The sequence below is a fragment of the Strix aluco genome, chromosome 21 (assembly GCF_031877795.1).
Source record: "Strix aluco isolate bStrAlu1 chromosome 21, bStrAlu1.hap1, whole genome shotgun sequence".
NCBI lineage: Eukaryota > Metazoa > Chordata > Aves > Strigiformes > Strigidae > Strix > Strix aluco.
This window is the reverse complement of record NC_133951.1, coordinates 14,064,029-14,087,958: the sequence shown is the minus strand read 5'-3', so window position 1 is coordinate 14,087,958 and position 23,930 is coordinate 14,064,029. Positions and strand designations below refer to the sequence as shown.

Here is a 23,930-nt window from a genome sequence, read left to right as displayed (position 1 = left end):
TCGGGGGGGGACGACACGGGTGTGTCGCCGCGTGTCCTCGCAGCAAAGGGCTGTCGGTGCCCGGCTCCGTCGTGGCCGTCGGGGAGCAGCTGCTGCTTCACTTCTGCCTTTTGAATCGGGGAAAACAAAATAACCCGCGGGGAGGATTTGGATCTGTCCTTGGTGGAACTGGCTCGTGGCTCTCAGATCTGCCGCTTTCTCCTCTCCAGCACTTCAGCCGAGGCCGATTCCTCTTCAGTCCCGGAGAAGCGAGCGTGCGCCTTCCCCCCACGGTTCTTCCTCGGCCAAGACCCGCGAGCTCAGCCCGGCCCGACCCGCAGCCCCGGCTCCTCCAGCTCCGCTCCCTGTTGCTTTTACCCTTCTCTGCTCTCCGCCGTCTCGCACCGCGGTAGGAAATACCTGAACTGCGGAGGGGTGCAGGGAGCAGAGTGCCCGGGTAAACGTGCTTCTGGTGATACCATCGGGGAATTTGGCCCTCGGTTCACTCAGTGCCTGCTCTACCCACCCTGCACTGCAGCAGTCCATATGGCGGGAGTGTTTACATAATGCCAAGTTATCCTGTGAAATATGAAGCAATTAATTTTGATTAGTGAAGTGGGTCAGTAAAATGCAAAGGCTTTCCGTCCACGGATCCACAAAAGATGAACTACTACCACTTCATGGTCCTTCCCCCCTTTTCCTCTCCCCTCTGCCCGCCGAGCCCTCCCCGGGAGCGGGAGCACACGGAGCCGCTCGCAGCCAGACTGGTGACTCTGTGACTCAGTTCGGTGCCTTTTCTGATGCAGGTGTTTATTTAGCTGCAAGAGTTTTATTTTATGACACACTACCCTGGCACGGAGCGTTTCCTTCTCACAGGCACCTCGGCTGCCCTCGGGAGGTCCCGTTCCTCGTCCAGCCCTGCTCTGCGGGTGACCGCTATAACCGCGTTTTCAGGGCCAAACCCAGAGGTTTGGGGTTGTCGTGGGGCGCAGCAGAACAAGGACTGGCAGGGCTGGCAGCACCCCCAGGTCTCTCTCTGCCGTGGCTGGGTACGGCCGTTGGCACGGGGGAGCCAGGGCAGCGCCGGGCTGGCGGTGGCCGAGGAGGCCGGAGCTGTGGCTGAGCTCAGCACCTCCGTGGCACCTTCACGCGGCTCCTCTCCTGCTTTCGTTGCCGTCTCCCATCCAACCTGTCCCAGCGCTTGCGGGGACTGCAGAGCCTTGTTACCTGTAGCCTTCTGGTTCCCAGTGCTGATCCTGCCCCGCCCAGCGGTTCAGAGCCCCCTGAAGCCCATGAGGAGCTCACCCCTGGTGCTGTGTGCTTTGCTTCTGGAAATTCTGGGGAAAAAACCTGCATTTCCACTAAGTTCTTCACTTCTGGCTTTATTGCTCTGGTTCCTTTCCCTCCCGTTTGCTCTCTGTGCTGGACAGTGTTTCAGTGTGACAGGAATGGAGCAGAGGGGACAGGCAGGATGTGTTTTACTGGGCAGACCAGTCTCCCTTCTGTGCTGGTTTGGTTTTGGGGTTGTTTTTGTTTGGTTAGGTTTGGGGTTTTTTTAAGAAAAGGGATGCTGTGGAGAAGGCTGAAAAGACTGCAGGTCTAATTCTTCTGCCACAGGCAGGAACGCAAACCAAAAATAATGTTACTGCAGGCAATACAATTACACCAGTGTAGAACTGGTCTGAGAGGCAGCTGAATTGGTACTACCCACTTCTGTGAACATTTGCACGGTATTGACAAAGCTGTTCATGTCACCGAACCAATTTAACCAGGAATCTTTTGTCATCCACAGTACATTATGCTGCAACGAGACCAAGGTGACAGGTGCAATAAAATAAACACTCCGATACTATGGTGATGGAGACCGTATAAATACCTAGATAGGAAAAAACAACAAAGCTGCACTACAACAGATAAGCAAAATAACCCCTGTGTCTCCTAATGCAAGGAAAGAACTAGAAAATATGATCAAGATTTCAGCTTTCCCAGAATCACTGAATCATGCAGTAGGATCCGTTATTGCTTTTGTAGATTTAGGAGCTGTATGGGTATAATGGAATAATGGAGCCCCTATTATTTTTAACTCTTCTCTTGCCTTTTCCAAAGCACTCTCGGTAGCTGGCTGATTTATCGCTCTGTAGCCGAAAAGAGCTGAGCACAGCGATCAAGGACCCTTGGAGATGATTTAGTTCTGAACAGGAGCCAGCAGGCACATTTGTGTTTGTGATGGAGAGAATCATTTTGGACAGCCCAGGGTGCTCCCTCCAGGGACCAGCAGCCCTGGCTCCCAGTGCCCTCTGCCACCGCCAGCTCTCCAGTGCAGAGGTGAGGTATGTAAACACTCGATCTGTCCCACACTAACCTTTGTGTGAGAACAGCAGAGTTACAAGTGCATAAAGGACATTTTTCTTAAGTGGACAAATCTCTTTAATCCCAGGAGCCGGAGCCCTCGGGAGCCGGGAGTGGAAGCTTCCTCTCCTGTTTGTGCAGCCTGCTGTACATAAAACATCTCCTGTGGGGTAATGCTGATTCTGCATTTAAGTCTCCTCTGCGGAGTGGGAACAATATGATCCATTATGGGATGGAGACAGCTTTGCGATGGGAAATAGTAACGGGTAGGCTTCAGCGAGCGAGAAACCCAGCTCCTTTTGTTCGTGCATCTAGCGGGTACGCAGCCGAGCTGCTGGTTGTGCCCGTGTTGTCTCCGAGGTTCCCAGAGGGATTGTCCACTCCAGCCCCTGCCTGCACGCCCCCGTCTCCAACGTGCTTAAAGCAGGACATGGCAGTGGCGATGAGGCTGTTTTGTGGGGGGTTTTTAATCTAAGGGCTTGTTCTCAGGGAGCCTACAGCCAGGACAGGATCTCTGCCATGCCGGTCTGTGCAGCGCCCGCGCCTGGAGGGAGCAGGACCCTTCCCAAAGCCCTTTGCCTTCTGCAGCCAGACAAGACGCACGGAACCAGCCCACACCTCTGAGCTGCTCCGTGGTTGAGTTTGCAGAATAGTGTATATGCAAAATCTTTTTTTTACGCCTTCTAAAAATCTACAGCTGTCATTAGAACAGCTTGAGCATGGTGTGTAGCTAGTACAAGTAGAGTGTGTGTAAGGTGGAGTATTGCCTTCTGTAGCAGACAAACACTTTGGACTGGAGTTTGGAAATTTGCTGCATTTTGCTGCAGTCTTTCTTTGCAGATCTCTCCCTCTCTGTTTCTCTCCCTCTCTCTCTCTCACACACACATTCACTCTCTCCCCTTTTTCCTTCCCTTTCTTTCATTGTTCCCATCTCAAATGCCATTTTCCTTCTAAATTGCCCGACATTTACATCCAGTGAGAATGAGGAGTGTGTTCTTTGTACTAGTAGGTCTCAGTGATGCTATAGGGACACAGATCCTTTCATTACAAATAATTAATTTAGCTATATATTGCGTAACATCCTAAAAAGCTTTCTAGGGCAATCTCATGCTAGCTGGATGCACAGTTCCTATCAATATTACATTACATTTGGGTACAACAGTTATGAAGTTTCATTAAAAATTTAATTTGTGGTTTAAAACTGCAGCATTCCCTTAAAAGTGTAGCAGAGAAACCATTTTAGCTGCTTGAGGACTGATCTTGCATTAGCCGAAATTGCAGGGAGCGCTGCAGAAGGGGCTCGGTACCGGGGCGATGCTCCCTGCCCAGGAAGCCAACGGGCTGGACCGCGAGCGGGAGGGAGCTCAGGCCTGGCTGGACGGGGTCCCGCAGCCCTGAGATGCTTTCTTTGAGTACAGACTTAAAGCATTAACCTGTGTCTCTGGGTAGCAGCCACACGTGAGCACAGAAGAGGCCTTACCCCATTCTCACGGCTCCCCGCTCCAGCCACAGGCACCGATCTGGGGTTAGTTTACGCGTGAGGAAGACGGTGACTCCTGAGGAGCGCAGAAGGAAAGGGAGACGTGCTGTGCCCCGGGGCTGTGGGACAGGAGCTGGTCTGTAACTTGTGCAGGCTCCTGGAGAATTAGCTGTGAGCCCAGGAGTCCCCGAGGAGAGGATGCTAATGCCTTTGTAGAGATCACAGACATCCTTCCTTCTCCACTGTCTACGCTCCGGCAAATTAAAAATCTCCTTACCGTCAGTGAAGTCATCCTACAGCAGGGACTGGGAGACGGGAGGAGGAATAGGGCCCGGTATCATGTTTTGTTAATGAAGTTTTGTTGTGATGCTTCAGCAGCAGATTTGAATGGAGGCAGGTTTAAAGCATCCCACATCCGCCTCTCAGTTTTGGAATTGATTTGTACAGTAACTTCCACCCCTCTCTGCACACACGCACATCAGAAGAACCAACAGCTTTTCCTTCCAGACCATCCCTCAAGCCATTTTTCAGCTTTCTCAGGATTTACCTGCTGTAAGAGAAAGCAGGGAGCTGGCTGCGTGATGGATCCGAGTTGCTGGGCAGGACATGGACGTCCCCGTCCTGCCCGGGCGGTGGGATGGGACGTGCTGCTCCTGCCCACAGCTCGGGTCTAACGGAGGGAAGGTCCATTCCGGGAGCACAGCGCTGCCCGAGTGCTCTGCACAGAGCCCAGCCTCTCACTGAAGCACCCGCAAGTGACAAACTGTGGCTCTATTTATTATAAAAAACCACATTTGTCATTTTTTCCCCGTCCAACAAAGGAGGGGAAATTCGTAGCCAGTGGGGTGTTTCAGAAATCAGCACGGTCCTGGTGTTTGCTGTAGGTCCCTGCAAAAGATTGCTTCCCCTCCCCCCGGAGAGGATAATAATGGGGAGTGGGTTCCTAAATCCCTTAAGCTTCTTTGATAGCTTCAATATTTATCTGTAATCCTGCTAGCACTTCTGAATAGAAACAGCCCTGTGTCCCTGTTGCTCTGGGGCTCCTTCCCACCTTGCAGCCTTCCCTTTTCACAGGAGAAAAGGCAGAGCAGGATGAGACGGAAACATCAAAAGCCGGAGCACTGTTGGTGCCCTAGTTTTTTCCATGATTATTTATTATTTTGCACAGCCTCTTGCTCTCTTTCTCCCACGCTCTCTGCTCTATTATGTTAATGTGTTGTGGTGGGTTGACCTCAGCTGGACGCCGGGTGCCCACCAAAGCCGCTCCATCACTCCCCTCCTCAGCTGGCCAGGAGAGAGAAAATATAACGAAAGGCTCGTGGGTCGAGATAAGGGCAGGGAGAGATCACTCACCAATTACCGTCACCAGCAAAACAGGCTTGACTTGGGGAAATTAGTTTAATTTATTACCAATCAAATCAGAGTAGGGTAATGAGAAACAAAACCAAATCTTAAAAACACCTTCCCCCAGCCCTCTCTTCTTCCCGGGCTCAGCTTTGCTCCTGATTTCTCTCCCTTCTGCCCCCACAGCAGCACAGGGGTGCAGGGGATGGGGGTCGTGGTCAGTTCATCGCCCGTTGTTTCTGCTGCCCCTTCTCCTCACACTCCTCCCCAGCTCCAGCGTGGTGTCCCTCCCACAGCAGACAGTCCTCCACGATCTTCTCCCACGTCAGTCCTTCCCATGGCTGCAGCTCTTCCCGAGCTGCCCCAGCGTGGGTCCCCCGGGGGTCACAAGTGCTGCCAGCAAACCTGCTCCAGCCTGGGCTCCTCTCTCCACGGGGCCACAGCTCCTGCCAGGAGCCTGCTCCAGCGTGGGTTTCCCACGGGGTCACAGCCTCCTCCGGGCACCCCCTGCTCCAGTGTGGGGTCCCCCACGGGCTGCAGGTGGATTCTGCTCCCCCGCTGGCCTCCCTGGGTGCAGGGCACAGCCGCCCCACCATGGGCTGCCCCACGGGCTGTGGGGAATCTCTGCTCCGGCGCCTGGAGCACCTCCTGCCCTCCTTCACTGACCCCCGTGCCTGCAGAGTTGTTTCTCTCACATATTCTCACTCCTCTCTCTGCTACAGTAATGCAGTCGGGTTTTTTTCCCTCTTCTTAAATACATTATCCCGGAGGCGCTACCACTGTCGCTGACGGGCTCGGCCTTGGCCAGCGGCGGGTCTGTCTTGGAGCAGCTGGCGTTGGCTCCATCGGACACGGGGGGAGCTTCTGGCAGCTTCTCACAGAAGCCGCCCCTGTAGCCCCCCGCTACCAAAACCTTGCCACGCCAACCCAATACGTGTCTGGAGCTGAGGGGAGGAGGTGTCCGGAGGGAGCACAAGGCAGACGGATGGCTGGTCCGGGCCGGGCCGGTGGGTGAGGAGCGCAGGCAGAGGTGCGAGGCCTGGATCAGGGTGCTGGGAGCTCGGTGCTGGCACCTGCCCCCAAACTGGGGAAGCTGGAGCAGAGGTGGGGAGGGCTCGGGGAGGCAGAGCTCCCCAAGGAGGAGGAACGCTCTGGTCCTTTGTGGAGGGTGAGAGATCTGATTGTCTGTACCAAAGTCAATTTGTGTTTGTGCTCATGACGGTTCGGAGTTCAAACACAGCAAGGTTTTAAAGACAGAATAGATAAAAATGCTGTAATGCAACAGGAATTCATTGCATTTGCCTGCTGCCAGGGCTGACCCTTACCTAAAGTGCAGCTTTTAGTGGGGGAAAGGGGCTCTTATGACATTGAAGATTCTTTGCTGGCACGGATGCCATTAGGGCTGGGTATGTTGTTGATTCCTTCTCAAGATTTGAGGCTTGAGAAGCTGCAGAGACACTAAGGGTAACTGGAATGCCATAGAAGCTGCTTCCAGGCAGTGAGAGAAGCTGGAGACATTTTGGCTGGTATGTGGAGCTGGCACTTCTTGAGCTGAAGGTGCAGGAGCCCAGTGAAGGGCCTTCCCAGCTGGTTCTGAACCAAGACTGCAGCACCGTATCTTTTAGAAGTGAAAGATGGACTTGCAAAACTCCGGGCTCCTCCACACCTGGAGCGGCGCACGTTTCCTTTATTATTTGTTACAGCATTTTGTGCTACTGGGATCGCAATGCCGCCTGAACTTGAGGCCATCAGCACTGCCCTGCTTTACTTGTGCATAATAACAATAATAATGTTGTCAGCAGGTGGTCTGTGGGGCTGATTGCCTCACGCTGTCACTTCTTCGGGCTTTTCTACATGGGAAATGCAAAATAAATTAAACCATGAATCCAGAATATGCTAGCTGTGCTGCACTGCTTCCAAGGACAGAGGCTCTTGGCATGGTCTTTGCAAGAGGAGTAAGCTGCTCATTCTTGCCACATCCTAACTGTTCGATCAGCAGTTTAATGGGAAGTCATTAGTGTACTATAAATTCACACTTTGTATTTATGTAGTGCTTATTTTACCATGTAGAAAAGCCTTTACTTTCCAGCTGTATGGATGCTCCCCAGTGTAAATGACAGAAGGAGAAGTTTGTGTATATGTTCATCTCATATGTTCATGTATAACTTCCATTAATTATAACAAGACTAGCCACGCTATTTCTTAGAAACCTGCTGAATTCCAGCAGCTAACAGATCAGCCATGAAACCCACCAAGGCTTAGAAAATAGATGTGATCACTGTCTCACTCTGTGTCAGGAATCTGAGTTTGAAATATCCTAGGCATAAGGAAAAGGTTTTGACTGATGGATTTTGTGGGAATGGTAAAAAGAGGACTGGAGAAATATGCTGTTTCCATGGGTAATTACATTTTCTAGGTGTAGGAAGAGATTTTTTGGTTTTCTCCGTCTAAAGCAATGTTAGTTGTTAACACTACATGGGCTAACCCAGGCTGTATCTTTCCATTCAGAGTTTGTTTTGGGTGGGTCCAAGTCTCTTGGTTGTTGCCTCTTTTATTGCACATCATAAAACCAAACTGTAGTGGTTCTGATTTGGAAGCAACCTCTGCATGGTTGCGCAGGGCATTTCCAAAGGCTGCGCCGTGCAGTAACTGTCACATTCCCAAGCCCCAAAAGAAGGCAGTTAGAACATCCTGTCAAATGCTGGATTACTCCTTATTAGCCAGTTCAGCTCTGGTTGACGGGGATGTCAAGTCCCGCCTGGCTCCGTGGGAAGGTGCGCTTGGCAAGGTGACTGCAAAAAGATACGCCAGAAAACAGGACATTTGGTCTGAATGCTTTTGACAGGCTCAGAAGGAGCCAGCGGAGTTCACTGGCTTCTATTTCTGGTGTATTGGGGTGGTTTTGTTGCTGAGTCAGAGCTGATACTGATCTATAATAGCTACAGAGCGTTTAAGGAAACATTTCTGCTCTTAATAATGAGCAAACCAGTGAATATCTGCTGAGGTGACATCTATCATGTGTTTTTAAACACACATAGCCTGATAACCTAGCAAATTATCCAGATTGCAAAGAGACAAAGGGAGATAATGATAACAAATGAGCTTACATTTATATAACGCCTTTCATCGAGATGGATAGCGAAGTGGTTTGAGAACTCTATTAACAGCTTCTACAAACTATCTAATCTATCGTATCCCCAAACGTATTGAGTGCAGCTTCACTCAGGCTTTATGAGAAAAACATCTCCATTAAGCAACCAATTTTTGTCAGTCTTCGGAGTGGTCATTTAAGTCTCCCCTGTGCAAGCAGGAACGCAGAAATCTTTACGTTTGTCGGTGAACTAAAGCCACCTTTGGGGTGAAATGCAGCTGTTGCTTCACAGTCTAAATTACTTCTAACTTCTTTACTACCTCGTATCCAAGGATGTCAAATACACTCATTAACGAAACTCTACAGCTACTGATTTGTCAAGAAACTTGCCCTTTTATAGTTCAGTGGTGGCAAAGAGAAAAGACAAAACTCCCAAGTTTTCTGCTTCGAACTGCTGCATCACCTCTTCTTTCTCTCTCTCCTTTCCCTTGGTGAAAAATTTCCCCTGATGCCAAAGCATTTGTTCCACTAAAAGGGCAAGGAGAGATTTTTGACCTAGTATTTATTCTGGCCTTTTCACCATGAGAAGAGAAGAATCCCTGTCATATTCCTAATGGGGCACTCCTGACTAGGACACAGCTTTGCACCCATTTTATGTCTCCCCCAATTTTAAGGCAGTCAGAGTGTGTCCGTAACAGCACCAGTGCCAGGGGCCGGGGGCACTTAAGAACAACTGGCATGTAAAGTGCTCTGGCCACAGTCCCCAGCCCCCTCCAAGTCCTTTCTGCATCTCCTAGAATAAAGCGGCCGGCTGTTTCCTCTGCGTCTGCTGCGGGATACTTGAATGCAGACGGCAAAGGATCTTCACAGGGACACTCGTGTCCTCCCTAGGGCACAGGGGTGGCTGCTCTGCAGAAGCTGTGGGGTGGCCCCGTGTTGAGCAGGGTGGGGTGACTGCGTCCGTACGGATGTGTATTCCCTGCTCTGGAAGCAAAATGAGTTGGAGTGAGACTCAGCAGCCCTATGGTGGCTTCCTCTGCGTCAGGTTTGAGGCAACCACTCTCCTTAATCTTCTCAAGCTAGTTCTTGTCTGGGCAGGGGGAAGCCTCTGATTTTCTGTTCCTCCTAGACACCGCCCGGGTCCCTGTGCGGCAGGTGAACTGCTTGGAGAGCAGAAGTTACTCCCGAGGGGGTATCTTGTACTAGAGCGCCTTTGGCAGCAGTCAGACGAGTGCTCTGTTAAGCCCAACCTGACAGGTTTAATGCTACACCTGCTCCTCAGCAGCGCCGGGGCCACTCCGGTGCTTCCCCGCCCAGGGGTGTTTAAAGGCAGCGAGTTCGGAAGCGCGTGGCAGCGCTAGGAATAGACTCGATGGTTCTCTTCCTCGCAGAGGGAGGTCACTGGGTTTCTGTTACGAGATGGAGTCAATTTTATGAATCATTTTTTGATGTGTATTGGACTTGGCATATATAACATCAACCGCCCCCTTCTCACCTGCCTCCCGATCCCTTCCTCCCCAGGCTCCAATCCCCATTCCCAGCCTCAAGCCTTCGATTCACATTTACTGCGAGGAGACAGGCGCGGAAGTCTGTGTGCTGTACATGCATAAATAATAGAACTGAAATCATACTTAGTTAAAAATAGATATTCTTCCTAATAAATATTTTACCTACTGTCTTTAGGATATAAAGGTCCCCTGACTGAAGTGTTAAAACAAATCTTGTTGTTAGCCCCTAAATGCTTAAACCAACCCCGGCCATGGCTGTACAAATAACGCTCGGCTGAGAGGCTGCGTATGGGGAAGGTCTGTGTTCACATGCATATGCATAAAGACAAACACCTACTCTTAAGGCCTTAGAAAAGGTAACCCTTTGGCTAAGGGCACAGACCCTTGCATCTGGCTTTGACTCATCTGGTGACCTGTGAATTTGACTAATGAAAATTAAAGATAAAATCTCTCTTGATATTTATGACTAACGTTCTTCTTTCCATATCTTTCTTTCTTCCTGCCCAAGAGTGGAATTAGAATTAGCTGGCTGAATGAGGCAAAACAAAGGACACTGCCAGAGACTGAGATAGGAGAATTTTTCATTAGAAAGAGTGACAGGTGGAAGAATTTGTCCAAGTGTGTTTCTGGAAGATAATCCTTCTGCATTTTGGTTTTTAGGCCATCACTTAATGTGCCTTACTTGACGTGGTGTTTCCACTCCCTGGATTCCCTAGGAACAAGGGTTTTACAATGCCGCTTTAATCGAGAACAGATTTGCTAAACCAGGGCTCAGCTTTATAAAAGATAAAACTGGGACTGGAATACGGTGATCTGAAACACAGGGAGCTCCCAGCATGAAGTACAGTAGGTGAAGTTCTGCCTACGAGCATGAGTGTGTGTGTTTTAGGGGGCTGCAAAGCCAGCTAGGCAGTAAGTGCCACAAAGAATTCACAAGGAAAAATTCAGCCTGCGGGAGTGGAACAAACAAATACAAACCAGCTAAAGTACCTCCAAAGGGAGCAGGGGCTGGAGCATCTCCCTGCACTGGCCATAAAAGCTTCCTTGGTGTTGAAATGCACAGGAGAACAAATGAACTGGGCATTTGACTGGGGGACCCCCAGCCATATTTTCAGAGCACTAAAACCTAATTGGCATTCCAGACTGAATATAGCCATGGCCTCCTTGTTAGGCAGGCAGAGACCTGGTCAATACAGGCAGCCAAGCTTAGGACACAGCTTGCTTCCTCCTGCGTTTTTTCAGACTAATTGCTCTGCTAAACTCTACAGACTGACTTGACGAGATCCTTACCAACTCTGACGGAAGCCCAGAGCCTTGCTCAGACACAGACACCTACGTGGCTAACGCCTAAACCACGCAACACGTGCAGTGGTCTAGCAAATGCGGTCTAGATGGAATTACAGCAGTTTGGATGTTTGATTTGAGTTATCAAGGATCCACCGTCAACGGAAGGAGCAGAGGATTCAAGGCGTCAGTCCGGGGCTGGGAGCTGCCTTGATAACTCCCACTGCCGACTTGGATGAGCGATTAGGAAGCACGCTTACTAGATTTTCAGACTAAAGCTGAGTGTGCTTAGAGCACGTCAAAGGATGGGACTGAAATTAAGAAAGGTTTGGACAAACTGGAAATATCTAAAAGGATTTAGTTTCACTTCAGTATGGAGAAATAAGCTGCTTTTCTGCCGACTGAGGGTAGGAATGAAGTACCTGCTGTAATTTTAAGATGGAAATTAGCTGTCAAGGGTACCTCGCCTGGAGAAGTTATGTAGTCTCCATCACTGGAGGTCTTAAGAGCCTGTGATACTGTAGAAATATGAACTAAGCATTATAAATAAATCAATCAGAACATTAAGAAAGCCCACACAAGCCCATCAGGAGAAGCACATACGTAGCCTAGATTCCATACTCTAGTGGCATGGGGCTCGCCATGGCCTATTAACCTCAGGAAATATTCTGCCTGAGTAAAAGATGCAGAATTTTCTCTGTCATAAAAGAAACCAGGACCTGACACTGGACTACAGAGTGAAATGAAAGAAGTCCAGGGAATGGCATCACTTCCAACAACTAATTTTTATGGAGATGTAAATGGGAGGTTATTTATGTCTCCCTTTGGTTCCTGCCCTATGGAGACTGAAATAAGGTGAGTTGCTTTGATGAAAGCGTAGAACTGCAAATGATCAGAGAGCCCATGACCACCATCCTGAAGATTTTCATTATCAGAGAGCAGATGCCATCGGGGCCAAGAGCTTGGCAGTGCTATTTTTGAATAAATCAATTCATTCTGATTTCCATCAAAACTTGCAAAATTAGGAATTCAAATGGAGACTGATCCCTGCTGACCTGCAGCATGTGTCCTTTAGAAAAAGGATATTTGTGAGGCTTATTCAGAGATCTGATAAAGTGCAGATAATTTTTTTCATTTGATATTTACTGGCTCTGGTCAGTTCAGAAATTCCCAATCACAGATTTGCTAAAACTAAATGTTGTGCCCTTTTCATCATGCATTAAAAAAAGAACATGTATTTAGCACGCAGATGATGTCATCCCAGCCAGGTCTCAGACACTGTCACGAGAGCAGCCCCCCCTTTGCTGAGGTTGGGGGTGCTCTGCCGTGCTGGTCCCCGTGGCCTGCGCTGGGCTGGCTGGGGGAAGCCCCCGTGGGCTGGGGGTGGTGGGCTCGCAGCCCAGTGCAGGCAGTCCTGCTCTGCTGTAGGTGCGTACGCACACGCTGATGCTGCCCTGCCTCAGCCCACTCCCGGCTGAGTCGCTGCCTGTGCACGTAGTATTTCCTCTCTGCAGACTTTTACAGTGTTTTATCACCTATAGAAACGTCACAGCAGCCTTAGAAAGGTCACAAGGAGTCCCTGAGGTCCCTCTGTTTTTCAGGCAGCCAGCCTTTCTGATGTTCCTCTCGTTTGGCTCTTCTGCAATGCCCCAACAATGCAACCCAAATCCTTGGGGGGGTAGCAAGGGCTCCATCCTGTATCACCACACAAAGGCTGGAGGAATATTTGTTGTGAAGCTGTGAGAAGAGCCTGTGTGTGCAGCCCCATTACCAGCACAGGAACCAGTCCTGGGCTTTCTGCTGCAGAGGACAGCATAGCCTGGTCACAGAGCCTGAAGCAGGTGTGTACCTACGAGCATCTGTGTCCACAGGCATCCCCATAAACACGTCTGGTTTTATTCTTCTGTGGAAAGTTGTATACAGCTCAATCCAGTGGGTGTGAACGTAAAGGGCTGCTAAGCCAGAGCTCTCCACTTCTTTATCCTGCAGGTATAAAGAACTGCTTGCATGTAGGGACCTTCTATCAGCCTATTATTCTAACGCAAGAATAATTGTAATCCGTCAATTTAATCTGTTATTCTGCTCAGAATCTGAGGCCAGAGGGTTGCCTTTCCAAGGAAATGGGGGGTCCTGATGGCAGCAGCGTGCATTACCACATGCTGCTTTCGGTAGGGAGAAGCCAGCAGCCCAGGGAATCCTGGCCAGCTGTGACAAGAAAGGATGCAATTAAACAGGACAGGGTGGATCTGCAACGGGAACGGTGGAGAGTCCTCCTGGGAAGTGCACATCTGCGATAATGGGAGCGCTGCAGGTCAGAGCTGCTGCATTCGGAGCTGTGTGGGAAGTCTGCTGACAGCCTGCTCTCGCTGTCTGCTTCCCGTCCCCGCAGCCAAGCCGTCGCTTTGGCTCTGCTCTGTGGAATCTTCCTCCTGCCACCTTCCCTGCTCCCTTCCCCCGAGAGCCCCTGTCAGGTGGAACCGAGCAGAGATGCTGGCGTGGATGGGATGAAAGCACTGGGAGCACTGGGAGCCTCAGGGGAGCAGGGCAGTGTTTCAGAGAAGTTCCTGAAATAACAGGGGAGGACGCGGGGTGCACAGGGGATGGGGGAACACACGGCTCTTTCAGCACAGGCTGTGGACTTCACCTGGCCAACCACGAAAACACACGGTCCTTATCGTAGATAACGACCATTTTAAAGCTGCGCGCATGGGAAAGCGAGGCAGATTTGTGCTCTCTGCCCTCTGGCAGCTGTGTCCTTCAAAGGTATTTTGGGTGGCAGCTCCCGAGGCCGCACAGCAGCACATTCTGGCGGGGCAGGCGCTGGCTCCGGCACACGCTCCCTAAAGCTGTCGGGAGCCGGGATTAGCGACCTGCGCTGCCCAGCACGAGGGTCTGTCCGTGCAGCCGTGTGCTGGATGAGCTGCCCTGGGTGCTCCAGGGGCTGTAATTTTTTCAGGTGGTGTGTTGGGATTGGTAGTCCTGTTTTGTGTAGGTGCCGCTAGTACAAGGAATTCATCAAAGGTTAGCAGAAACACAACAACAAGTGCTTTCTATGCCATGGCAATTCATTTCAATAACAATCATGTAGTTATGATCAGTCATCAGCATAAAGCACCCGTAAAGCAATGAATCAGCTCAGTCAGTAAATCGAAGGAGCAAAAGCAAACGTTGGCCACCCCAGAGCCTCCAAGAAACACTATTTTCCAGGCTCTAGTAGAGAACAGTCTTAGCATTTAAAATATTCCATGAATGTAAACCCACTGAAGATATTAATGAAAATTAATATGATTCTATAAACCAAATTATACATGTATTCTTTGATTTCTACTTTGAAAGGATTTTTACACATTTGATGTATTACAAATATGAACACAGTTGGACTTGATTACTGCTAAGAGCAAACACTTTGAGGAGCTTCATTAGGAGCAATATTTGGTATTCATTAACCTTCAGTTTATTTGCTAGCACAGAGGATATATTCCTGAAATACATCTACTTTTCCTCATATATGGAGCGAACATAAATCAAACATAATTCTGCTGGAGCCTGCTGTCCGGTTTCACCACCCCCCTGCTCTTTCCCCCCGGGATTAACGACCACACAACTGGAAGCCAGGTAAGGGCCGAGAACCAGCACGGTCGGCCCAGTGCCGGTGCCGGTGCTGCTCGGGGAAACCAGGACACACCAGTGCAATGCTCGCGCTGCTCAGAGCCAGGCGCTTGACAGCACAGGTTTATTTTTATCTCTGTTTAAGTTTATGATCATCAGAAGTGTAATTGTAGGGCACAGTGGTCTGAAGGGTCGGTATGTCGTGCAGTCAGTCTTGTGCTGCTTTAAGTGACGGAAACCAAAGTCACGTTGGATTTTTCTGTGTATATGTTTTTCGGCGCCCCGAAGGTAATCAACAACCTTGTCCCTTCAGCGCTGCAGGAGGGACAATCCCTGGAGGAAACAAGCACATCGCACCCTACGGCTCCCAGTGAAGTGGACACGCAGTTAACCGAGGAGCAGGTGGCACGGGGGAAAATTTGCCCTTCTGGTCCCTGTGTGCAGCAGGGCAGGACCTTCCCCCCAGCCAGGGGCAGACAAGCCCCTCGCCCTCCGACCCGAGCAGCCTCTCGGGCGCACTCGGGCGGGGATCCGCCCTCGAAACGCCTTTTCCCCACAGGCGGCCCCAAAGCTGCCCCCAGGCTGTGGTGCCCCCCCCACCCCCGGCGGCCCTCCGGGACGGGCTGTCCCCGCGCACCGCCGACATCTTGAGGCCGCGCACTGCAGGGGAAGGGCCGGGCGAGCCGGGAACCTTCACCTGGGCGGTGCTCGCCTGCCCGGAGGAGGGCGGCCTGTTTTAAGCCCTGCGGCTCCCGGGAGGGCTCCGGGAAGGCTCCCGGGGCCGCCCCGACCGCGCTAGGCCCGGGCTAGGCCGCGCTGTAACCATGGTAACCGCGGCTGGACCGCGGCGGCCCGGCTTGTCCCACGCGGCGGCCCGTAGCGCGGTGCATTGTGGGCCGGGGGAAGATGGCCGCCTCCTTGATGTGGTGGTGAGAGGAGTCGGGCGCTCCGGTGCCGCAGGACGAGTCTCCCCTTCTCCTCCCGCCTCCCGCCCGCTCCCGGTCCGCCGCTCGCCGATCCGCCCTCGGCCCGCCGGTGTGCGAGGGAGCTGGGAGCCGCGATGGGCCGGGCGCGGCTCCCGCCGCAGAGAGTGCAGGGCCCGCGGGGCTAGAGGCGCGAGTGGAGGCCCGGGGCCCGGTCCCCGCCGGCACCTCGGCCCTCCGCGGGGCCGGGAGGCGCCGCCTTCCTCGCAGCCCGGCCGGGGCTGCTGTCTGCGGGCGGCGGCGAGTCGCCAGGTGGAAGGCGCTGCTTCCCCCGGGCTCGTCCTTACCTGCACACCTGGGAGCGGAGCCTCCCTCTGCCCTTGCCCCGTCCTCCCCCCCGCCAGCCCGCGTCCGCGCCTCCGCCCGCCGGAGGGATCCCTCGGCCCCCGCTGCCTGCTGGGCTGGAGATTGCTGCTCACTTGTTGCCTGGCACTTCCCCTCTGATGGAGTCTGAGATGCTGCAGTCGCCTCTTCTGGGGCTTGGGGAGGAGGATGAGTCTGACCTGACTGACTGGAACTTGCCCCTGGCCTTTATGAAGAAAAGGCATTGTGAGAAGATCGAAGGCTCCAAGTCCTTGGCTCAGAGCTGGAGGATGAAGGACCGGGTAATGCTCAAGGGCAGGATGGGGTTTGGAGGAGGAGTGGGGGGGACAGGTGGTGAAAAGGGAGCAGTGAGTGCTCAGAGGGCTGCTGTACCTCCAGCAGCAGCCTGTTTCCAGACGGAATGCTGAGTGTTTGATCCGATAGTTCCTGTGCCTGTTGTATGGTATTAGGGGAAGCAAACACGCAGATAGGTCAAAGGTACTAGTCCCAAGCTCATGGTAATACACTCTTTGAGTAGCTCCCTCACTTAAGATCTTTAAACGAAATTTGGGTACTTGGTATTTTTCAGGAAAGACAATAAAACTAATGAGATCTTAAAGAGCTCTCTGGATCAGCAGGTTAATGATGCAAGCACAAGGTGCAATGAATGTAGTCATTACAGTTGTCTAGTGGTGAAGATGCACGGAAGCTTTGTGGTTTTGAAGCTTGCCACCAGCATGTTATGTGGAATATGAAATTAAGGCATTCTTTGTGTTTGTGGAAACAGAGATTATGTGATTTTGGAGGCAGGAAATACTTACTAGATGAAGCACTTACTGTATTAAAGCAAAGTGCTTCTCTGTGTTTGAAGATATGTTGCATGTTAAATTGACAAAGCCAAGTGCGTCAAAGAAAGATCCTTGCCAGGGGGTCTTGAATCCTGTGTTGCGTCTATGTGCCAGCTTAAATATTTTAAGTTAAAAGCAAGCAAACTCTTTCTGTGCTTGGAATCTGTTTTGGGTTACAGGATTCCCTAGATCTCAAAGTTGTTTTACCCATAACTTTGTGTTTATGAATATGTATATATGACCAAAGTTTTGTTTTGTTTATGATCCCTCTTGCAATACTCTGGAATAATTTGGGAACTGCTTTTGAAACTCCATCCTGTAGTTTCTTTCCAGAGGCGTTATGACCAGGCACGAGGACGCTGTACTGGTGTCTAAATGTTCCTGGAGGGTTGTTCACCTAAATGGTTGTAGTGCTCAGAAGTTCTGAGGAAGGCTCTGGCTGAACCAGCATCGTTTGACTGAGTAGAATCATGTACTGAAAATTTGACTTGGCAGATCATTAATGGATTGAATTGAGTTTTGGGTTTTTTTTTTTGATGTAATTTAAATGAGCCACAGAACACAAAGTTTTGTGGTATGTCATCTTTAAAGGGTTTTGGCAAGGAAGAGATTTTTCTCTAGTAGACTGTGGAGGTGTGATGAGCTTGCTTGTCTATTTTAGTGATCCCTCTGCCTTCCTGTGAAGCTTCCTGTTTGCTTATTTCCTGATCTGCAAAGTTGTTTTTTTCTAAACTGGGAATGACATTGACTTGATCAAGGTAATCAATAGGTTGTGCAGCATAAGCATGAGTAAAGTGCTAGTAATCAGCTGTCTTCTTCATATTTGTTGTTAAATGTTTCATATGCATGTTACAGCCAAAGAGAATCTTCTCAATGAAGACGAGAGCAGTGATTACAGTGATCATTGCAGCCCAGTTTCTACCGTCCTTACTCCTATGGAGTTGTAGTTCCTTCTTCTGGGAGTCCTCTGTGCTGTGACGATGCGCTTTGCACGAAATAGCGTGCTACTCGCTGTGAGTGAGCTCAGCGAAATCATGCCCGAATCCTTCTCCGAGATACTGAGCCTTATTTTTGTAAATGAAGAACATGAGAGCAAATCTGATATTTTCTGTTTAGTTCTTCTGTTTCACTGTCAGCTTGAATCAAATAACTTTTTATATCAGGATCAGTGGTGCTGCTCCTATGTCATTTGTATCTGGACGGCTTTATCAGATGTTGTTTGGACAAACTTGCTGTTGTGTATAATTTTTGCGTAAGAACAGGGTCATAGGAATATATAGAAAGCACATAAAGACATCTGAGAGAGGAAGGGAAGCTGATCTGAGAATGTTCAATCTCATTACTTTTAAGTATTAACAGTTATTTTTCACGTCTTGTGTTTTATTCAAGTTTTTAGCTATCGCTGGATATCTTCTTAGCATTTGACGTCGTATTACAAACTTATCAGAACTTCAGACAGTGAAGGAAGGGGTCTGGAGATGGGGTGTTTAGAATTCTGTATGGAAAATGATATTTGATAAATATTTTCCCCTACCCAACTCAAATTAGGTTAATCCTGCAAAACAGTTGATAAAATCATATAATCTGGTTTGACCTTGTGTTACATGAACTAGCTTGCTAGACCAACTGAAAATGGGAGTTTGAGTGTAACGGGTTTGTCCAGAAAACCAATCACCTTAATAAAATTGCAGGAATTTGAGATTTGTGGGGTTTTTATTATGAAACATTTTGGAATAATAGTGTGAGGGAAGATGTGCAGTAATCTGTCAGCCTTTACTGTCAGGAGGTAAACTGACCTTGTGTTGATTTCCACTCCCCCCCCCCCCCTTTTTTCCCTTTTTCTGATTTCACTTTACTGTTTTGTTACATGCTCTCTGGCATTATAATTTAATTATTCCTCTCATCGTGTTGTTTTAGCTGTCCTCAGAAAGTTCGTTCTCTTTCTTTTTTCTTGCTTTGGAGCATCATTCCCCAGCGATCAGAATTTTGTGTTGCAGCCGTGTTGGTTTGGTGGCGTTCAGAGCCTCTCGTGCCCGTCGGTAGCTGCTCATCAAATTAATGCCACACAGTCCCTGCCCTCCAGTCTCTGGCTGCGAGTCTGTTGCGTTCCCCGATTTCCTGTACCTTCATTTTCTTGTCTCTTGCCTCCTTTTTCCAAAAGCCAGGTCTGATTGACTTCAGGTGTGCTCTTATCTTCAAGATGCTATTGAAAGAGATTTTCCTGAGGGCTGGAGGGGATGTACCTCTTGGTGTGAGTAGAGAGTGTGGAAAGGATTCCATTATTTTAAATCTGATAAATTGTCAAAGCCTAGGATGGGAAGCATTAGCTGTGTTTAAACACACCAGCCTATCGCTAAATCAAGAAGTTCTCAAAGGTTATCCAAAACAAGTCTCTATCTGCCTGAGTTGCAGGTAAATTTGTAGCATTTTTTCACTGTGAATCATGAAAAAACACAGGCAGTGGCAGCTTTTGCCCTTATTCAGCATCTTGAGTAGTCCTACAGAGAGGTCTTAGCTTTACTATAGTTATAGGAAATGATTCACTAAGATTTGGGAATGGAATGACTCTTTTTTTCATCTTGCTTCACTGCTGTAAAAAACCCAGAGTTTATGCAAACTTAAAGGTTTTTTAGAAGGCAGAACTCTAATAAGAGGGAAGAATCAAATGAGAAAAGTAATGAGTAGTAAATCCAGATAAAATAACTGCACATTCACTTGTCGTGTGTTCCCCCCGCCTTTCATCCAAAAGGGCTGCTCTGAAAGCATTTAATCCTTTGTCTCCTGCTTCCGTGGACTACATATGCCATCAAAGTGACACTGCTTTGATCTATTATTTATTTAAAGAATATTTTTAACACAAGAGGGTTGGAATTATGCTTTGTGTATTGAGTTAAATCTCACAGCCTCAGTAGCAAGCAAATCATGAAACTTGATTTAAATGAAAAGATTTCAAATACACTAGGTTTTAGTGACAGGTTGCTGCTAAATTCAGAATATTTAAATGAAGATGTGCTGTAGTTATATTGATTTCTAAAATAAGCAGAGAGCAAGAAAGCTGATTGTAATAGTTTTACTTTAACATTTTTTTCCTGCTGCTTCATAACTTGCTGAGTGAGAATTCAATCCTGTTTTTATGAGAAGAGAATACACAATTAGGTTTCTGTGGAAATGTAGATTAAAGCAAGGCTGTGTACAAATGCGCTTAATTCAGACAAGCAGAGTTTACCTGCCTGCATGGGAAATGCTTCTTGTGTCAAAGGAAGTCACTGAAGGATCGTAGTGTTGGAAGTTTGTGTGCATCGCTTCAGCTTGAAATAGTTGTTTCGATCCGAGGGAGCTTCCAGGCACCCTTGTAAGGGACGTGCCTTGGCTACTGCTTGCTCTTGGAGCGCTGGGGGCTCACGTCCCCCCTCTCTTCTAAGCCTGGTTCAGTGTGTTTCTTGTGAGCTGAAATGAGGCAGCAGGAATCCTCGAGGTGAGAGGGTGGGAGTTGGTGTTTTGGCAGCAGCCTTCTCTTTGGTTTGACTTATTCCATTTTACTTGTTTTTGTTTGCTTATGCACGAACACGGACTGTCAACTGCGTTCATTGTTAGGAAGCGCATAACCCAGTAAGTAGCCTGGGGTCCAACCCAAATGATCTGTAGTTTCCGTTCTTCCCCTGGTATGAAGATAAACTCTGAGGAAGCCTGGCTTGGAGTGCTGAGAACTGGTGATGGTGTGAATCTCTCTTCTAGGTCAGTGGTTGAAATCCACTTTAGTTCAGGAGTTACTAAAAGTGGCAATTGCTGTCCGGTGAGGTGTGTGAATCGAGTGGTAGCACAGGGCACCTGCTGGTTTACAAATATCTTTAAAAACAAAACGAAAAACCTGGCTTCTCCCCAAACTGAACCCCCTGCTGTAAGTAATGAGCCCTGTCATCTAAGTTATAGATTTATATCTCCTCTTACCTAGAACAAAGATCATTTTGAATTAAGATGGTTGTGTATTGATTGGATGGAGTTGGGAAGCTCGCGCTGTATCTACCACTATCTACACACGTTTTTACGTCTAAGCAGAGAGGGGACTGTAACAGCTCTGAGGAGTACAACTAGTCGTGTATTTTAAAAGAAAAAGATCTTACCTTTGTACACCGGTAGGAAACAAAACACTGAAATCTTCAACTCGGCAAATGGAATGACAAAATAACTCTATCTGTGTTCCTCCATTCAAAAAAATGCAATGAGAGAATACTTATTTATATATAATGTGCTTCTTTTTTTGTCTTGGAGCTAGGGCAGGCTTGGAGACTGGTGTTGCTGCGCTACAGAGCATATGGTATTTGGAGAGGAGTTAGGCAATTATTGCTACTTTAAATCAACATATATGTTGTAGTGGCTCGTTACCCTCCTGCCCCCCAGCATGTTTGTAGAAATTTGAAGGGCCTGTGAATAGCAGATTATCTTTCAAGGTATATATTTTTTCCATTTACGTAAGTGCTGGACTATTATTGCAAATTGCATGCTTTAATTAAAAATATGTATCACTGTATGAGGCTTTTCCTCTAATTTCTCAAGTGTGGCAAATGTTAATAAACATTGGTAGAACCCTAGTGCAGCAGTAAATGGCCAGATGGTAGCGGGCTGCTTCGCATGAAGCTCTTGTGGCAAAAACTGTGAAACATCTGTTCTGCTGACAACTACCACTACTTTATTTTGGCATTGTCTGTGTTTCAATAGTTGCGAGACTGAAGGTTATGTGAACGTTTTAGAAATGCTTTGTTAACGCTTCTCTGGCTCTTACCTTTTTTCCTCTCTGCCTTTGTGTAGATAAATTCAAGGGCAACAGGCTTCCTCGGAGTTTAATTTTCATTTGTCTCCATGGGTTATGTAGGTTTTCCGGGAAGTTTGGAGGGTTTGCTTGTGTTTTTCTCTCTGAGATGTTGTTTTAATTGGCTTGCTGCTGTGCTCATCTTCTACCCTTGAACGTTTCCAAAGGTGACTGTTAGCATAGTAGGGCAGTGGATGACTGAGGGAGATTATCGATTGTTCTCTGTCTCTCATAGCTTTAACTGGCATTTCTGAGTAAACTTGATAAACTCAGGATGTTTGTCTTACTCTTCTATTCTTCTATAAAGAATGTACTTTAGATAATTTATCTCATGAAATACTTGACAAAACCAGATTTGTGTCAGTGGCATTCTTTAATACAAAGCTGTCATGTGGGATACAATAGGTGACAGATAGGCTCGGCGCCTGAAGAATTCCTTTTTATCCTTTTGTCCCAGTGGTTCTACCAGTGACACCCTCACCAGGGTTTTTACTTCTGTATTTGTATTTATTTATTTATTCTTGCTGTGTTGTGGCAGGCTGATCTAGAGCCGGAGTAGCTTTTGTTGGGTGAGGGATGCGAGCGGCAGTGTCCAGAGGAGAGGAGCAGTGCCTCAGAGGTGTGCAAGCTGGTCTGTGGTAAAAGTGATGATTTGGGTCATTCCACCCCGCTCTGCTGTCAGGATGGAGCTCTGCACGCGTGGCTCTCCCTCTGCTTGACTTCCTTGGAGTCTGACAAAGCCTCAGGAAGGGGCACAGCCTGCAGCGTGGTTTGCTCCGGGAAGCTTGATTGCCTTCCCTCGGTGATTCTTCCTTTCTCTCCATGGCACATCAGCAGTGAGAAATTTAAAGCCCTTGATCAGGCGGTTGAGCCTTATTAGGCAGAGGGACAGTGTTTTGTACCGTATGGCTCTGAAATACAACCAAACATCTTCATCTTTATGTTCCTGACACTTCAGCTGAAATTATGGACTTGATCTCGTCCTTATCGCTTTTTCCTGTTTGCTCCTGTAAACTCAGGAAACTTCTCAAAACATTATTTTATTTTAGTGAGGTTGGCTGTAGCTCAGGGACTCCACTGAAAGGGGACAGTGTGATTCCTGATCAAATATATGTTGTACAGAATGTGGTATTGACTTGTTAAAGATCTAAAAATGTCTTCCAGGAATAATTTGAAATAACAGTTTGTAAGGAAGATCTGAAGATGAAGAAGTCAGTCAGTGCATGCGAAGATGGACACCTTCTTAAAGATAGTGCTAGACGGGAGGGGAAGGTGGTGGAATGATGAAAAGGAGCGTGCGGAATGCAAAGCCGATAGAGAGTTGTGCTGAGGTGAGAAGGGAAGCCGTTGTCACAGATCAAATGAGGAATAACATCTAGAAAATGTCTCTTGTCGATTCTTTTTGCATGTTGTATAAAGAAAGCAAAGATCATAGAAGTAAAATATTTGCCTCCTATTCTTTTTCATTATTTTAAGGAAATGATTGGCAGGGACAAGAAAACACCGTTTTGGTTATATGTATCTAAGCAGTGGTTTAAAGGCAGTATTTTGCTGCCTTGCCATGGCAGAGTGAATCAGCCTGCTTGGCTTTGTAGTTTTTAATCCTAAGAGCAGTTCTGTTGTGCACGATTACCTTTGATCTCTGAGGGCCCCCTCAGCCGCTGAGGTCGCCGGGCCATAGCGTGTCAATTGATGTTATTCCCTGTCAGACAGAGAGGATGCACACTGTTCTCCGAGCAAGTAAATAGGAAGTGTGTATGTGTATCTCGGGTGTTGATTGGCAGTAGTAATTCATCTGCAAGCGTAAGCAGTGCTTATCAAGTAAATAGTGAAGCCAGCAGTTAAAAGTCTGTTTTATGAGGAGCTGTGTTAGCATTACTGACTGCTCTTGAACTTTGTGTAGTAGCTGCATTCACCGGGTAAACAAACATGTTGGACATAATAAACCTCTGAAGCAAATTCATAGTATTAGTGCAGAATACAGAGGTTAGAAAAGGAAAACAAAGACTAAGGAGGAGTTGATCTAGGAATCTAGTGTATGCTGTCACCACAGTCACAGCAAGAACCGACCTTTTGGGCTACAGATGGCTGAAGACTACCTGCAGAGGTGTTGAATTATTAATGTTAACTTGAAGTATTTCTTTGCATTCTGCTATTTTTATCACTGTGGAGAAGCACGCTGAGATTTTTTTCCATAACAATTTATTTCTCTTAAACTTCATATTAAAAAACTTTCTTGAAACTGGAAGTTCTTCCTTTTTAGATGTTTTCCCTTGCAAAAACATTACAGGTGAGCTGAAGAGAACTGGCACATCTCTCTTCTTTTGGTATTTGGCCTGCTAAAA

At 48.3% G+C, this 23,930-nt stretch overlaps 1 protein-coding gene and 1 long non-coding RNA gene across 6 annotated transcripts in view; both read left to right on the top strand.

Moving 5' to 3' along the window:
* The first annotated feature begins 1,534 nt into the window (after window positions 1-1,534).
* Window positions 1,535-10,207, top strand: LOC141933071 (uncharacterized). 2 transcript variants are annotated; one of them, XR_012625988.1, is made up of 3 exons: window positions 1,535-2,309; window positions 2,417-2,594; window positions 2,818-10,207. It is a non-coding gene; the product is annotated as an uncharacterized LOC141933071 (long non-coding RNA). The 2 variants fall into 2 exon arrangements; XR_012625987.1 differs by having other exon boundaries at window positions 2,417-10,207.
* A 5,337-nt stretch (window positions 10,208-15,544) lies between these two features.
* The window catches only part of RPTOR (regulatory associated protein of MTOR complex 1), a 157,316-nt gene continuing 148,930 nt past the window's right edge, over window positions 15,545-23,930 (top strand). For all 4 annotated transcript variants that reach the window (XM_074847029.1, XM_074847028.1, XM_074847027.1 and 1 more), the window contains exon 1: window positions 15,545-16,232. In XM_074847029.1, the coding sequence (XP_074703130.1) occupies window positions 16,071-16,232 (162 nt within the window). In that variant the 5' untranslated portion in view covers window positions 15,545-16,070. The remainder of the gene's footprint in view (window positions 16,233-23,930) is intronic.